At 30.9% G+C, this 17,635-nt stretch overlaps 1 protein-coding gene across 11 annotated transcripts in view; it reads right to left on the reverse strand.

Annotated features, from left to right (window-relative positions):
- Positions 1 to 17,635, reverse strand: part of LOC142238071 (uncharacterized) — a 126,664-nt gene that overhangs the window by 14,386 nt on the left and 94,643 nt on the right. For 8 of the 11 annotated variants that reach the window (XR_012722633.1, XR_012722639.1, XR_012722638.1 and 5 more), the window contains one exon: positions 5,799 to 7,477. The exons of 1 other annotated variant lie outside the window; for it this stretch is intronic. Coding sequence is in view for 2 of the 10 variants with exons in the window: in XM_075309599.1 (XP_075165714.1) it covers positions 6,164 to 7,477 (1,314 nt within the window). In the remaining 8 variants the exon portion in view is untranslated. Of the gene's footprint in view, positions 1 to 5,798; positions 7,478 to 12,847; positions 13,146 to 17,635 lie in introns of those variants that run through there. 2 more of the 11 variants (XM_075309599.1, XM_075309598.1) reach the window with 2 other exon arrangements.

Here is a 17,635-nt window from a genome sequence, read left to right on the forward strand (position 1 = left end):
TACTTCTACGTATAGCCCCCTTATAACCGGACCCCAAAATTTGGCTTGCGGATCCTCTAAGAGAAGCAAATTTCATCCGATCTGGCTGAAATTTGGTACATGGTCTCTAACAACCATGCAAGAATTGGTCCACATCGGTTCATAATTATATATAGCCCCCATATAAACCGATCCTCCGAAATTTTGTACGTGGCGATCCGGCTGAAATTTGGTACGTGGTGTCAGTATATGTTCACTAACAATCATGCAAAAATTGGTCCATATCGGTCCATAATTATATATAGCCTCCATATAAACCGATCCCCAGATTTTAATTACAGAGCCTCTAAGAGAAGCAAATTTCATCCGATCCAGCTAATTTGGTACATGGTGTTAGTATATGTTCTCTAACAACTACGCAAAAATTGGTCTATATCGGTTCATAATTATATATAGCCCCCATTTAAACCGATTCCCCGATTTGGCTTGCGGAGCCCCTTGGAAGAGCAAAATTCACCCGATTCGGTTGAAATTTGTAACGTAGTGTTAGTATATGGTCTCTAACAACCATGCTGGAATTGGTACATATCGGTCCATAATTATATGTAGCCCCCTATAAACCGATCCCCAGATTTAACCTTCGGAGCTCTTGGAGGAGCAAAATTCATCCGATCCGGTTGAAATTTGATACGTGGTGAAATTTGGTACATTGCGCTAGTATATGTCCCATATCGTCCATTGGTCCATATCGGTCTATAGTTATATATAGCCGATCCCCAAAAAATAGTCTACCAAAATTTTATTTCTATAGAAAATTTTGTCAAAATTATATTTCTATAGAAAATTGTGTCAAAATTATATTTCTATAGAAAATTGTGTCAAAATCTTATTTCTATAGAAAATTTTGTCACGATTTTACTTCTATAGAAAATTTTGTCAAAATTTTGTTGCTATAGAGAGTTTTGTCAAAATTTTATTTCTATAGAAAATTTTGTCAAAATTTTATTTCTATAGAAAATTTTGTCAAAATTTTATTACTATACAAAATTTTGTCAAGATTTTATTTCTATAGAAAATTTGGTCAAAATTTTATTTCTATAGAAAATTATTATACAAAATTTTATCAAGATTTTATTTCTATAAACAATTTTGTCAAAATTTTATTTCTGTAGAAAATTTTTGCCAAACTGGATTATATATATATATATATATATATATATATATATATATATATATATATATATATATATATATATATATATATATATATATATATATATATATATATATATATATATATATATATATATATATATATATATATATATATATATATATATATTTGTTTTTGTGATACATTTCGACTGCCAAAAGCACCGTGGCACGACCGCGAGCCATTTGGTACTTTTTCATCACAATTGCTCTATATAGAGTTATTCTGCCCTAAATGTGAACGCTTCTCAGATATCAACACAAGTCTACAAATTTTCTTGATTTTGGTAGATTTTGCAAAGATAAGAATTTCTATAAATAAAATTTGTTCTGATAGTTGATAGTTTTGCTGCAAGTACAGGATGCTGATGAGGAATGTGGTAATTCCGAAACAGCTGTACATCCAAACATCTTGCAGTCTATAGGGCTTTGCCCAAATAAATTTGACAAGCATACTTTTCCTCTGTTGGTTAAGCTACATTTGTAGTTTAGTCAATACATGGTTTTAAGCTGAGATCAAAAACAACAATAACGAAATAAAATTTTGTCAAAATTTTCAACACAAAAAATTTTTGACAAAATTTTCTATAGAAATAAAATTTTTTCTATAGAAATAAAATGTTGACAAAATTTTCTATAGAGATAACATTTTGACAAAATTTTGTATAGAAATAAAATTCTGACAAAATTTTCTATAGAAATTGTCTATAGAAATAAAATTTTGACAAAATTTTCTTTAGTAATAAAATTTTGACAAAATTTTCTATAGAAATAAAATTTTGACAAAATTTTCTATAAAAATAAAGTGTTTACAAAATTTTCGCAAAAATAAAATTTTGACAAAATTTTCTATAGAAATAAAATGTTGACAAAATTGTCTATAGAAAAAAATTTTGACAAGATTTTCTATAGAAATAAAATTTTAACAAAATTTTCTATAGAAATAAAATTTTGACAAAATTTTCTATAAAAATAAAGTGTTTACAAAATTTTCGCAAAAATAAAATTTTGACAAAATTTTCTATAGAAATAAAATGTGGACAAAATTTTCTATAGAAATAAAATTTTGACAAAATTTTCTATAGAAATAAATTGTTGACGAAACTTTCTATAGAAATAAATTGTTGACAAAGTTTTCTATAAAAATAAATTTTTTCCTATAAAAAAAAATTTACAGAATTTCCTATAGAATAAAAATTGGAAAGGTTTTCTATGGAAATAAAATTTTGACAAAATTGTCTAGGAAATAAAATTGTTGACAAATTTTTCTATGGAAATAAAATTTTGTAAAAATTTTCTATAGAAATAAATTGTTGACAAAATTTTCTATGGAAATATAATAATGGAAAGTTTTGACCAGATTTTCTATAAAATAAAATTTTGACAAAATTTACTGCAGAAATGCAATTTTGAACAAATTTTCTATAGGAATAAAATTTTGACAAATTTTTCTATAGAAATAAATTGTTGACTAAGTTTTATATAAAAATAAAATTGTTCCTATTAAAAAAAATTTTGACAAAATTTCCTAGAGAATAAAAATTGGAAAGTTTTCTATTGAAATAGAATGTTTACAAAATTTTCTATAGAATAAAAAGTGAAAAAGTTTTCTATGGAAATAAAATGTTTTCAAAATAAAATTTTGACAAAATTTTCTATAGAAATAACTTGTTGACAAAATCTACTATAGAAATAAAATTTTCCATAGAACTAAAATTTTGACAAAAGTTTCTATAGAAATAAAATTGTAACAAAATTTTCTGTAGAAATAAAAATTTGAAAAAATTTACTAAAGAAATAAAATTTTGACAAAATTTTCTATGAAAATAAAATTTTGCCAAATTTTCTACAGAAATAAAATTTTGACAAAATTTTCTATAGAAATAAAATTTTTACAAAATTTTCTATAAAAGTAAAATGTTTACAAAATTTTCGCAAAAATAAAATTTTGACAAAATTTTTTATAGAAATGAAATGTGGACAAAATTTTCTATAGAAATAAAATTTAGAAAAATTATCTATAGAAATAAAATTTTGACAAAATTTTCTATAGAAATAAATTGTTGACAAAGTTTTCTAAAAAAATAAAATTTTTCCCAAAAATTTTTTTTTTGACAAAATTTCCTATAGAATAAACATTGGAAAAGTTTTCTATGGAAATAAAATTTTGACAAAATTTTCTATGGAAGTAAAATTGTTGACAAAGTTTTCTATGGAAATAAAATATTGACAAAATTGCCTATAGAAATAAAATTTTAAATAAAATTTTGATAAAATTTTCTATGGAAATAAAATTGTTGACAAAATTTTCTATGGAAATAAAATTTTATCAAAATTTTCTATAGAAATAAAATTTTATCAAAATTTTCTATAGAAATACATTGTTGACAAAATTTTCTATGGAAATATAATAATGGAAATACAATAAAAAAATTGTCTATATCACAAAAGTTTTGACCAGATTTTCTATAAAATAAAATTTTGACAAAATTTACAACAGAAATGCAATTTTGAACAAATTTTCTATAGGAATAAAATTTTGACAAAATTTTCTATAGAAATAAATTGTTGACTAAGTTTTCTATAAAAATAAAATTTTTCCTATTAAAAAAAATTTGACAAAATTTCCTAGAGAATAAAAATATGAAAGTTTTGTATTGAAATAAAATGTTTACAAAATTTTCTATAGAATAAAAATTGGAAAAGTTTTCTATGGAAATAAAATGTTGACAAAATTTTCAAAATAAAATTTTGACAAAATTTTCTATAGAAATAACTTGTGGACAAAATTTACTATAGAAATAAAATTTTCCATAGAAATAAAATTTTGACAAAAGTTTCTATAGAAATAAAATTTTAACAAAATTTTCTATAGAAATAAAATTTTCGCAAAAATAAAATTTTGACAAAATTTTCTATAGAAATATAATGTGGACAAAATTTTCTATAAAAATAAAATTTTGAAAAATTATCTATAGAAATAAAATTTTGACAAAATTTTCTATAGAAATAACTTGTTGACAAAGTTTTCTAAAAAAAATAAAATTTTTCCTATATTTTTTTTTTTTTGACAAAATTTCCTATAGAATAAACATTGGAAAAGTTTTCTATGGAAATGAAATTTTGACATAATTTTCTATGGAAGTAAAATTGTTGACAAAGTTTTCTATTGAAATAAAATATTGACAAAATTGACTATAGAAATAAAATTTTAAATAAAATTTTCTATAAAATAAAATTTTGACAAAATTTGCTATGGAAATAAAATTTTTACAAAATTTTCTATGGAAAGAAAATTTTGACAAAATTTTCTATGAAAATAAAATTTTGACAAAATTTTCTATGAAAATAAAATTTTTACAAAATTTTCTATAAAAGTAAAATGTTTACAAAATTTTCGCAAAAATAAAATTTTCGCAAAAATAAAATTTTGACAAAATTTTCTATAGAAATATAATGTGGACAAAATTTTCTATGGAAATAAAATTTTGACAAAATTTTCTATAGAAATAAATTGTTGACAAAGTTTTCTAAAAAAAATAAAATTTTTCCTATAATTTTTTTTTTTTTGGTTTTGACAAAATTTCCTATAGAATAAACATTGGAAAAGTTTTCTATGGAAATAAAATTTTGACATAATTTTCTATGGAAGTAAAACTGTTGACAAAGTTTTCTATTGAAATAAAATATTGACAAAATTGACTATAGAAATAAAATTTTAAATAAAATTTTCTATAAAATAAAATTTTGACAAAATTTTCTATAGAAATAAAATTTTGACAAAATTTTCTATGGAAATAAAATTTTTACAAAATTTTCTATGGAAAGAAAATTTTGACAAAATTTCCTATATATATGAAATTTTGACAAAATTTTCTATAGAAAGAAAATTTTGACAAAATTTCCTATATAAATGAAATTTTGACAAACTTTTCTATAAAATAATAAATTTTTGACAAAATTTTCGCAAAAATAAAATTTTGACAAAATTTTCTATAGAAATAAAATTTCTCAAAATAAGATTATTTTTAGAAAAGTAAAAAGAAAATTGTCCAAATCGGTCTAGATTTAAATATACATATACTTTTACAATATTCTTTAAATTTGATATTATGCAATTTTAGCACCTTTTGGATTCGAAAAGTACATCGAAAGTACGAAAAGTACCTTTCTAATACTTTTTCGTCGACATCATTTATCATCCCTGACATGCACTACAAATTGGTCAATCAGTCTTCCTCCCAATTTTTTCCAGAGCTGGGTGACTCCTGAATGATAATACCCTGTTGCAAGTAATTGGCATTGCTTTCTCTCTTTATCTCTCTCCTTTTTATATCAAAATATCTGAATAATAATAATTAAAACTATATAGAGAAAAATCGATGTGGAAGTAGCAGTCTGATATCAACTGTGTGCCCAATAATATTGACCACGTCAGCTAAAACAAAGATAATATATGACATAATTTTGAAAAAATGGAAGAAAAAGAAACTACTTGGCAGCAAATAAAAATTAAAAATTCAGACAAGACAAAAAAAGAAAAATCAAAACTCAAAAAAAAAATAGTTTCTACATAACATCAATTAATGAAATCAAATGAAACTTACGAGCTCGAAACCATAGCTTTAAACCATGTTATAAATTTTTATACAAAAGTTCGGGACCATAAGCAAGGGGATTTATGGAACTAACAGTACTGTTTTAATGTTGGACTTTTGGGGGAAGATTTAAAGGTTGCTCTTTGTATAATACAGTTGCCTACGAGACGTATGCGAGTTGGGATGGAGTTTTTTTTTTCTATTTACAATCTTTGAGGATCTTCAATACAATTTGGCTTCAAAGGTGATAGTATTTGGAAAGTGGCTATGGAAATTGATGAAAAAAAGGTGGTGGTGGTGGTGGTAGATGGTGTGAATAACCACAAATTATGCAGGCATGCCGGGTCGATCCACTAAACTATTTTTCTTACGACGAAATATTTTCACCAACATTGAGGCTATGTGCTTGGAATTCGTCAAAGACATATCCTTCTCCAGCGATAGAATATTGGTAACGGCTGTACAATAGTCCTGGAAGAGTACATGTTCCACAGAGCCCATTGACTGCATATTGGTTAGACGAACACTAAGTCTCGAGTGGCCATTGGTGGTGAGAACTAGACCACGCACTGAGCATAGATGACGTAGATTATCCATTTCCTTCATGAGATTTGGCAAACGTAAAATGGTGGTCATCTTTAGACCTGTGCCCAAGAATGAGGGCCGCGATTGTAGATAACCAAGTAGATAGCTTTCCTTAAAATGTAACTGTTGCTCCAAGAAAGATATGGCCCTTCCCACTCTCGTGTAGGCTATACCAATGTCGGCGGCCTCTTTAGAGTTACTGGTCGATATGATGCGTAAATGTTCTTGACAATTCAACCATAAGGCCACCGTATTCGAGGCACTCACATATACTCCACGACCATAAGGCCATAGGGTACCATTGAAGGCTGCCGACTCGGCTTGTTGTATGGGATCCTTTTGATCCAACAATGGTATTAGCAAACCATATTCATTGAGCATATCATAGACCTCGGAATTTTCTTCCAAAACTTCGGTCAATGTATAATAACTTCCAGGCTCATCTTCTTCAATGGCCTCTATGAATGAGGGAGTAAAAATCTTTGCCATCATTAGACGTTCGGCCTGCTCAATTTGTCCTATGGTCAGATTCAAGGGTAACTCAAACGAATCCAAATTTCTAGAGCATTCCACCATACATCGTACCACCAGATTGGAGTCATCATCGAATACAAAATAGGCCGTATTAAGACGTTCGGCATTTTCCATGGGGAAATAGGCTATACGGGGATGAGGTTTAAAGTCTGCCGTAACACTCATACAATGCATATCCTTTATCAGGGGCACCAGGAATTCCTGAAATACCACATAGACATCAAAGTCTGGGGCTATAATGCCACTATTTATATCCTCCTCCAAATGTCTATCCTTCGAGGTCTTTCTCAAGGCCGGCCACAGGACATCGAATAGGGAGTGATCCAGGCGTGTTTGTCTCCTCTTTATTTTCTCATATACCGAAGGCTTTAGAAAACGACTCAAATAGGCTGTGACCGCCAATTGCAAGGAACTTGTGGCCGATAGAGGTTTCTTGTGATTAACAGCTGAGGCGGTGGTGCCACTCCATACTTTACTCGATTCCTGAATGACACTAAAGCAACGATCCAGGGTACGTTGCACATCGCCATCTTGTAATACGCGTCGGGAACTATGCAAATCATCGGGAACTAAGGGGTTGTCAAAGAAAATGATGGATGGATGATGATTGGTAGCAGGTTATGTTCAAAGGAGGTCAAAACACAGGTCACAGATGTTGTTGTAGTTGTGTGTGTGTATGCGTGTGCGTGCGCCCGAGCAGAAGACAAAACGTTAGCATAAGGCATAGAAGAATTGTAGAACAATAGATGTCACTTTAAATCACTTATAGGGAACACATTAACTTTAACTCATACAAGGCCATCTATATCTTAAACTCACACACACATACACCCACACCCACACGCAAACAGCATAACATGAATGTATTTACAAAACAGAAGGAAAAAACACAAAGAAACATAACATCTATTGTTGAGACCCTGGGGAAAAGAAAATATTGTAACACAAAATCGTATAGAAAAATATATTTTTGTTCATATATACGTATATAAAAACAAGAAAAAAAAAGTTTTTTTTTTTATTACTTCACACATTTACACAAAACTGAAAATAAAAATTAGTGTATCCACTGTAAAAAGCAGCTGTGTGTAAAAATTTTAGCACAACATATCTTCATATATACAATAACAACCATGTAATGCAATAATAAACTTATTAAACATAAACATTAAATACATATATTATAATTATTGTATAGCTTTAATACATGAGTTAAAAACGTTAATGAATTACAGTGAAACTGGGCACTCACGGTGGGCCAATATTTACATATGTATGTGATACACTAATACAAAAAATTACGTTCCAAAATCGTGAACGTACGGTTACAAAATGAAACGGAAACGTTCACGAAAAATCAAAACGGTATGATCACGGGTTCATCAAGGGCTTTTGTTTTTATACCCTCCACCTCCAGGATGGGGGGTATATTAACATTGTCATTCCGTTTGTAACACATTGAAATATTGCTCTGAGACACCATAATATATTCTGGGTCGTGGTGAATTTCTGATTCGATCGTGAATGGACGGTAAAAAAATGAAACGGAAACGTTCACGGAAAATAAAAACGGTATGTTCACGGTTTCTTCTACGCGCGTTCATGATTTCATCAAGGGCTTTTATTTTTATACCCTCCACCATAGGATGAGGGGTATATTAACATTGTCATTCCGTTTGTAACACATCGAAATATTGCTCTAAGACCCCATAATATGTTCTGGGTCGTGGTGAAATTCTGATTCGATGTAAGCATGTCCGTCCGTCTGTTGAAATCACGCTAACTTCCGAACGCAATAAGCTATCGACTTGAAATTTGGCGCAAGTAGTTGCTATTGATGTAGGTCGGATGGTATTGCAAATGGGCCATATCGGTCCACTTTTACGTATAGCCCCCATATAAACGGACCCCCAAATTTGGCGTGAGGAGCCTCAAAGAGAAGCAAATTTCATCCGATCCGGCTAAAATTTTGTACATGTGGTTGGCATATGGTCTCTAACAACCACACAAAAATTGGTCCACATCGGTCGATAATTATATATAGCCCCAATATAAACCGATCCGCAGATTTGGATTGCGGATCCTCTAAGAGAACCAAATTACATCCGACCCGGCTGAAATTTGGTACATGGTGTTAGTATATGATCTCTACCAACCATGCCAAAATTGATTCATATCGGTCTATAATTATATATAGCCCCCATATAAACCGATCCCCCGATTTGGTGTGCGGATTCTCTAAGAGAAGCAAATTTCATCCTATCCGGTTGAAATTTGGTACATTGTGTTAGTATAGGCTCTCTAACAACCACGCAAAAACCGATCACCAGATTTGATCTCCGAAGCCTCTTGGAGGAGCAAAATTCACCCGATCCTGTTGAAATTTGGTACGTGGTGTTAGGATATGGTCTCTAACAATCATGCAAGAATTGGTCCATATCGGTCCATAATTATATGTAGCCCCCATATAAACCGATCCCCAGATTTGACCTTCGGAGCTCTTGGAGGAGCAAAATTTATCCGATCCGGTTGAAATTTGATACGTGGTGAAATTTGGTACATTGCGCTAGTATATGTTCGCTAATAACCATGCCAAAATTGGTCCATATCGATCTATAGTTATATAAAGGGTGATTCTTTTTAGGTTAGGATTTTCATGCATTAGTATTTGACAGATCACGTGGGATTTCAGACATGGTGTCAAAGAGAAAGATGCTCAGTATGCTTTGACATTTCATCATGAATAGACTTACTAACGAGCAACGCTTGCAAATCATTGAATTTTATTACCAAAATCAGTGGCAGAAAATCCGCTTTTTTATCGACAAATTTTGTTCAGCGATGAGGCTCATTTCTGGTTGAATGGCTACACTGAAAAAACAGTGAACCCACCAGGGAGAAAACTTTCGGTTAATTTTAGAAAATTTTTAATATTTATAGAAAATTTTAACTAAACAGTATTACAAACGTTGGCATCATGCCGATGTCATAAAAATTAGGAAATATTTTTCGACAAATTCAAGAAAGTTTATTAGACAACTAAGTTTTTTCACTTGTTAAAGAAAATTTTGTAGTTTCAAGGAAAAACTTGGAGTTCAAAATTGCAAGAATGTCTTTAGTGACATACGAAGTTCATGATGGACGCATTTTTAGTAAAATTTACCAATTTAAAGAAATTCTGAACTATTTTGTGGAAGACACGAATTTAGTTAATCTTTATGCTTCATTCGAGTATATTTTTTCCCTCTGTTTTAGTTAATTTAACTAACGTACACAAAAAATTATTAGAGTAAAGGAAACTTTCTCCAAACATAATAATTCCAAGAACTAAAATACAGTTAAATTGGCTTTAGTGAAATAGAGAGTTCACTTTTTTTTGAGTGTACGTAAATAAGCAAAATTGCCGCATTTGGAGTGAAGAGCAACCAGAAGCCGTTCAAGAACTGCCCATGCATCCCGAAAAATGCACTGTTTGGTGTGGTTTGTACGCTGGTGGAATCATTGGACCGTATTTTTTCAAAGATGCTGTTGGACGCAACGTTACGGTGAATGGCGATCGCTATCGTTCGATGCTAACAAACTTTTTGTTGCCAAAAATGGAAGAACTGAACTTGGTTGACATGTGGTTTCAACAAGATGGCGCTACATGCCACACAGCTCGCGATTCTATGGCCATTTTGAGGGAAAACTTCGGAGAACAATTCATCTCAAGAAATGGACCGGTAAGTTGGCCACCAAGATCATGCGATTTGACGCCTTTAGACTATTTTTTGTGGGGCTACGTCAAGTCTAAAGTCTACAGAAATAAGCCAGCAACTATTCCAGCTTTGGAAGACAACATTTCCGAAGAAATTCGGGCTATTCCGGCCGAAATGCTCGAAAAAGTTGCCCAAAATTGGACTTTCCGAATGGACCACCTAAGACGCAGCCGCGGTCAACATTTAAATGAAATTATCTTCAAAAAGTAAATGTCATGGACCAATCTAACGTTTCAAATAAAGAACCGATGAGATTTTGCAAATTTTATGCGTTTTTTTTTTAAAAAAAGTTATCAAGCTCTTAACAAATCACCCTTTATATAGCCGATACCCAAAAATAATCTACCAAAATTTTATTTCTATAGAAAATTTTGTTAAAATTTTATTTCTATAGAAAATATTGTCAAAATTCTATTTCTATAGAAAATTTTGTCAAAATTTTATTTCTATAGAAAATTTTGTCAAAATTTTATTACAATACAAAATTTTGTCACGATTTTATTTCTATAGAAAATTTTGTCAAAATTTTATTGCTATAGAAAGTTTTGTCAAAATTTTATTTCTATAGAAAATTTTGTCAAAATGTTATTTTTATAGAAAATTTTGTCAAAATTTTATTTCTATAGAAAATTTTGTCAAAATGTTATTTCTGTAGAAAATTTTGTCAAAATTTTATTTCTATAGAAAATTTTGTCAAAATTTTATTACTATACAAAATTTTGTCAAAATTTTATTTCTATAGAAAATTTTGTCAAAATTTTATTTCTATAGAAAATTTTGTCAAAATTTTATTTCTGTAGAAAATTTTGTCAAAATTGTATTTCTTTAGAAAATTTTGTCAAAATTTTATTACTATACAAAATTTTGTCAAAATTTTATTTCTATAGATAATTTTGTCAAAATTTTATTTCTATAGAAAATTTTGTCAAACTGAATTATTATATACGTATTTAATCGGCCTTTTTTATTTTTGTTTATATATACCCCGTATGGACTAACTTACAATTGAGAAGACGGTGTTAGGAAGTTTTCAAATACCTTGCCATCGGCAAGTGTTACCACAACCCAAGTAATTCGATTGGGGATGATAGTCTTTAGTACAAGTTTCTATGCAATCCATGGTGGAGGGTACATAAGATTCGGCATGGCCGAACTTTCGGCCGTATATACTTGTTTATTTTGGTTTTTCTTCGGCTTTTACTTTGGTAGAAATATATATTTTTCCTATTGAAACTCCATAAAAAATTGAAAAATCTAGTAATATGCAAAAATTTCCAAAAAACCCTTCCATGGAAGTGAAAAAGTCAACATGCACAGGTTCACATCCCCGCGGGAGTGATTTTTTAAATTTAATTTTTTTTTTTTACTTTTTCGTTGATTTTCAATTCTTTTTTGCGACATTTAATTGTCCAAAATTAAAATTTTGATTTTAAACTGCCAAATAGCATATTCTAAAATTGGTCCAAAAAAAATCCATCGGAAGTGGAAACAAATGAAAATTTTCATTATATTTATGAAATTGTTTCTATGACTCCGTTTTCTGTCTGTGTAGAGGATATTTTCCAAAAATTTCGACAGCTCTACAAGGAGTCCTCGAAGAAATTTGTTTACTCAGATGAATACATTTGCTCCAAAATGAACCTTACATGAAAGCGGACATTTGCAAAACAGAGAATAATGTTCGAAGGCTCTACCGAATATTCTCACGCATATTATAGTTCCGGATGAGAGGCCTTTGAAAATGTTAGTTTTTCGAAAATTATATATCTGATTTCAGCACCCATGTATATGCTTGCCGAGAAAAGATAATTTTTGCGACAAAAATAACATTTTACACTTGAAACATTATTGATGTGATCATATTTCTTCTCTGCGTGTAGTGCCCATTTTGGAGAGTAAGGTTGGCACTAAAAAATACCAAAGTGTCGATCATCTCACAAACGCCGCATCGCCTGAAATAAACCGCAGAACAACTTTCGTGCAGCCTGCAATGGCTCTGTCGGCCGTTTAAAGGTCATAATTCGTGCCATTCATTTCGAACAAATCTAAACTGATTCTATTTCCGATATTTTTCCGAGATTTTTTGCTCTTGAAGAGTAAACTTAAAAAAAAATTAAAATCTCTTTACCTGTAAAGTCTAAAAGTCTTGTCTGATGTTAACACATTATTTATTTAACTTACCAAAAATATCATCAATATTTCTGATGATATGATTGAAAAATTGACGATTTTCCATGTTGCCTAGGACAACTTCATGGGAAAAACCAAACAGTCACATTAACAAATTTGCAAAATTCACTATTTAAACACCCACTGCACGAGAAAAAATCGAAGCGTCAACCGAAATAAATCGATGATGAGAACACCAGGTCTATTGTGTTTTTGTCGTTTTAGTCGATAGACAACAAAACAAATACAGTTGTTTTCTAACCCGATAGAAAGCTACCTTTGCCGACGGCTTTAAAACAAAGACTAAATTAAGGGATTTAAAAACAATAAAAATCCACTATCTATCCCACTATTTTGCTTGAAATACGAATTGCAGTGAAATCGATCCACTACTCAATCAACCTCCTTTAATTATGAACACCCACCAACCATACGACCATTGTTAAGTTCTCAAGTTTAAGGTTGACCCAGTTGGTTGTGCCCTGTGCATGGTGGCGAGGAAGTGGAATCAAATCAAACATTATTTATAATTTAAAACATGCACGATGGCCGCCATGAACGAAATTAAATGCTTTACAAAAATAAATTAGACCAGTAACTAAATAGGATTAAACAAGCAATACGCCAAGGGTTTGGTAAAAACAAAAGTGTAAAAAAGAATGTGGAGGTCAAAACGACACCTAATAGAAAAACCCTAAATTTAATTGAAAACCCTCATTGAATATTAAATTTATTACGCTTTAATTTTTCTCGAACACGAATCTATGTGGCTTCTAGATTGTTCATAAAACACTGAAGAAATGCTATGAAATATATTGCAATACAGGTGCTATGAAATATATTGCAACCTCCATCGTACAAACAATAATTAGACGGATGGATTTGTACAGATGATTATGAGTTGAAAACGAGTTAGTTTCCAACGTTTTTCCAATGTCTATTTCTATTCTAAGATTTTGAATATACAATTTACTCATGACAAAAGTTTATTAACAATTAAATTTTCTAAAAATTCTTAAAAATCTATGATATTAAAAAAACAAGTATAAGTTCGCCCGGGCCAAATCTTAAACATCCACCACCATGAATCAAATATAATAGTTTCCTTTGAAAATTTCAGGGGGGTTTGATGACTGATGTTTTCCCAAGCAGATCAGTTCAACCAGTATGCTTCCCACAGATAAATGTAAAGATTTTACCTATGAAGACTAGATCAGATTCTGAATTTATAAGAACTAATTATAATAAGTTTGATCGGCCAAAAAATGTGACTACCAGAAATATTGATTTTAGACCCCATAAAATATATACCGATCGACTAAGAATCACCTCCTGAGTCGATCTAGCGCTTGGTGTCCGTCCGTCCTTCCGTCTGTCCATGTATTTGTTGTTAACAGGATTCCGGTCGCAATTATTAACCGATTTTGATGAAATTTGGTACAGGGAGTTTTTTGGGAATAAGGACGAACGCTATTGAATTTGGAAGAAATCGGATCAAATTTAGATATAGCTCCCATATATATGTATCGCCCGATTTCGACAAATGGGGTCACGTTGCTTTTGTTTTCAAACGGATCGTCACCAAATTTGGCAAAAGGTAATCTTTTTTATCGTTCTTCAAGTCTGCAAAATTGCATCTAAATCGGTTCAGATTTAGATATAGCTCCCATATATATATATATCGCCCGATTTTCCCAAATTTGGCCATAAAAACCTTATTTATTAAGCGATCTTACTAAAACTAAACCAAGTTTTAGTAAGATCTAATCTTTCTCTAATCTTTTATGGTACTGACAATATGTTCCAAAAATAATCGAAATCGGTTCAGATTTAGATATAGCTCCCATATATATGTATCGCTCGATCTTGTCAAATTTGGCCGTAAAACCCTTATTTACCAACCGATAGTGCTCAAAGTTGGCTAAATATAATCTTCTATACCTCTAACTGTATGTGCGCAATTTCATCAAAATCGGTTCAGATTTAGATATAGCTCCCATAAATATGTATCGCTCGCTTTGGTCAAATTTGGTCGTAAAACCCTTATTTATCAACCGATCGTACTCAAAGTTGGCTAAATGTAATCTTCTATAGCTCTTACTGTATGTGCGAAATTTCATCGAAATCGGTTCAGATTTAGATATAGCTCTTATATATATGTATCGCCCGATTTTGCCACATTTGGCCCTAAAACCCTTATTTATCAACCGATCGTAACCAAGGTTGGCTAAATGTAATCTTCTATAGCACTAACTGTATGTGCGAAATTTCATCGAAATCGGTTTAAATTTAGATATATCTCCCATATATATTTATCGCCCGATTTTGAAAAATTTGCCCCTAATAACCTTATTTTTGACCATAGGGGCCTCATTTATTAACTGATCGTACTCAAATTTTACACAAAGTGACCTTCTGTGGTATCAATCATACCTGCAAAATATTATGTATACAAATTGGTTCAGATTTAGATATAGGTCCCATATATATGCATCGCTCGATTTTGTCATATTTGGCCATAATACTCTTATTATTAACCTATGTTATTCAAATTTCAAATTTTGATGTACTAGCTTGGATTTATTACCCACAACTTATTGACCGATTTCCTCTTTTTTAATAATGGACTCAATATTAGTGACAGACTAGCTCTTTTGGTGCAAAATAAACTATAGCTCCTAATATTAGACATTTCTGCTCAGATTGTGACCAGACACCCATAAACATGTACCCCCCTTTATGTTCTCCAAAACCTATACCAATGATACCCCACAAATGTTTATGTTTACTAATTCAGTAGCGGTGGTTTAGGGTATGATATAGTCGGCCCCGCCCGACTTTCTACTTTACTCACTTGTTTTTGTTTGAGTTTTAGTGGAATCATAAACATCTCTTGTAAGTGTGCAAGAAAATGATGAAATAACGCCTTGATTTGAAATCTAAAATCTGTGGATTTTCATTTCAATTATTTAAATGCTTACGAGAAGTAAGATCTGGAAATTGTGCATTCAGTTTCAAGCAATTTTCATGATCAGTGCGCCTTCTATACCCTCAATAAGTGAAATCGGTCTATATGGAGGCCTTACACTGAAAAAAAGCATACCCGGTTCCAAAGATTTTGTCTTTACTTTAAAAAATTTGGTATTGATTCCGAGCCAAAGAAGCGGAGAATACAAGTAAGGATACTTTTAAGACACAATTCTCTTTTAAATTCGGGTTTTGTGTACTTGCTTCTAGGAAGCAAATTTAAATTTTTCGCTTTTTCAGCTTTTTTTCTTCGTATGCTATCAAAGTCCTTTAAAAACGAAATAACGACAACTTTATTTTCCAAATTCAGACTCGACTTCCAGTAGAAACATGCTATGTTTCAAGTAAAAAACGTCTTTAAAATAAAGTGTTGAAAAACATGTCCTATATTTGAACGATTTTTTGCTTTGCAAAAAGACAACAAATTTAAAGACAATTTCATTAAATTTAAAGATTTTGTCTGAATTATTAAAGTTAAGTTGACCTTAGCCCAAACATTTTTTCTTTCATGTTATGATATCAATTTTTAAATCAAATCACTTAATTATAAGGACAATACGACTTCATTGGAAAGTTTATCGACTTTTGGCAAGGAAAAAACTTTATACTAGAGAAATCCGTCTTCTATGCTAAGCAAAATTTGCATTCGTATTTTAAAGACATGAAATCTTTGACCTCACGACAATATTTTTTTCAGTGTACCAAATGGACCAATAAAACTAAATCATATACACTTTGTTATGGGTCTAAAATGCCAGTATATTTTCAATTTGTGGTAAATCGGATAAAAACTACAGTTTCTAGAAATCCTAGGAGTTAAATTGGGAGTTCGGTGTAATGGGGGCTATACCAAAACATGCAAGGATATACACAGTATTCAGCACTTTTAATTGTCGTTCTAGAATATAGACCCCAAATCGGAGGGCCGGTTTATAAGGGGGCTATATCAAAAACTGTACCGATACTCAATATATTCGGCACACCTCTTTATGGTCCTGGAATACCTCTAGATTTCCAATTTCAGGCAAATTGGATAAAAACTACGGATTCTAGAAGTCCAAGAAGTAAAATCGGGAGATCGGTCTATTTGGAGGTTATATCGAAACATGGTCCGATAATCACCATTTTCGGCACATATCTTTATTTTCCTAGAATACCTCTACATTTCCAATTTCAGGTAAAGTGGATAAAAACTACGGATTCTAGAAGCCCAAGAAGTAAATCTAGAGATCGATCTATATGGGGGCTATATCGAAACATGGACCGGTGCTCACCATTTTCGGCACACCTCTTTATGGTCCTAAAATACCTCTAGATTTCAAATTTCAGGCAAATTGGTTAAAAACTACGGAAGTCCAAGAACTAAAATCGGGAGATCGGTCTATATGGTGGCTATATCAAAACATGGACCGGTACTCACCATTTTCGGCACACCTCGTTGAGGTCCTAAAATATCTCTAGATTTGCGATTTGAGTTAAATTGGGTAAAAATTACGGATTCTAGAAGAGCAAGAAGTAAAATCGGGAGATCGGTCTATATGGTGGCTATATCAAAACATGGACCGGTACTCACCATTTTCGGCATACCTTTTTATGGTCCTAGAATACCTCTAGATTTCCAATTTCAGACAAATCGGATAAAAAATACACTTTCTACACGCCCAAGAAGCAAAAATCGGGAAATCGGTCCATATGGGGGCTATACCAAACCATCGACCGATAGGCACCATTTTCGATACACTTTTTTATGGTCCTAAAATACCTCTAGATTAC

Source organism: Haematobia irritans, chromosome 5, assembly GCF_050003625.1.
Source record: "Haematobia irritans isolate KBUSLIRL chromosome 5, ASM5000362v1, whole genome shotgun sequence".
Taxonomy (NCBI): domain Eukaryota; kingdom Metazoa; phylum Arthropoda; class Insecta; order Diptera; family Muscidae; genus Haematobia; species Haematobia irritans.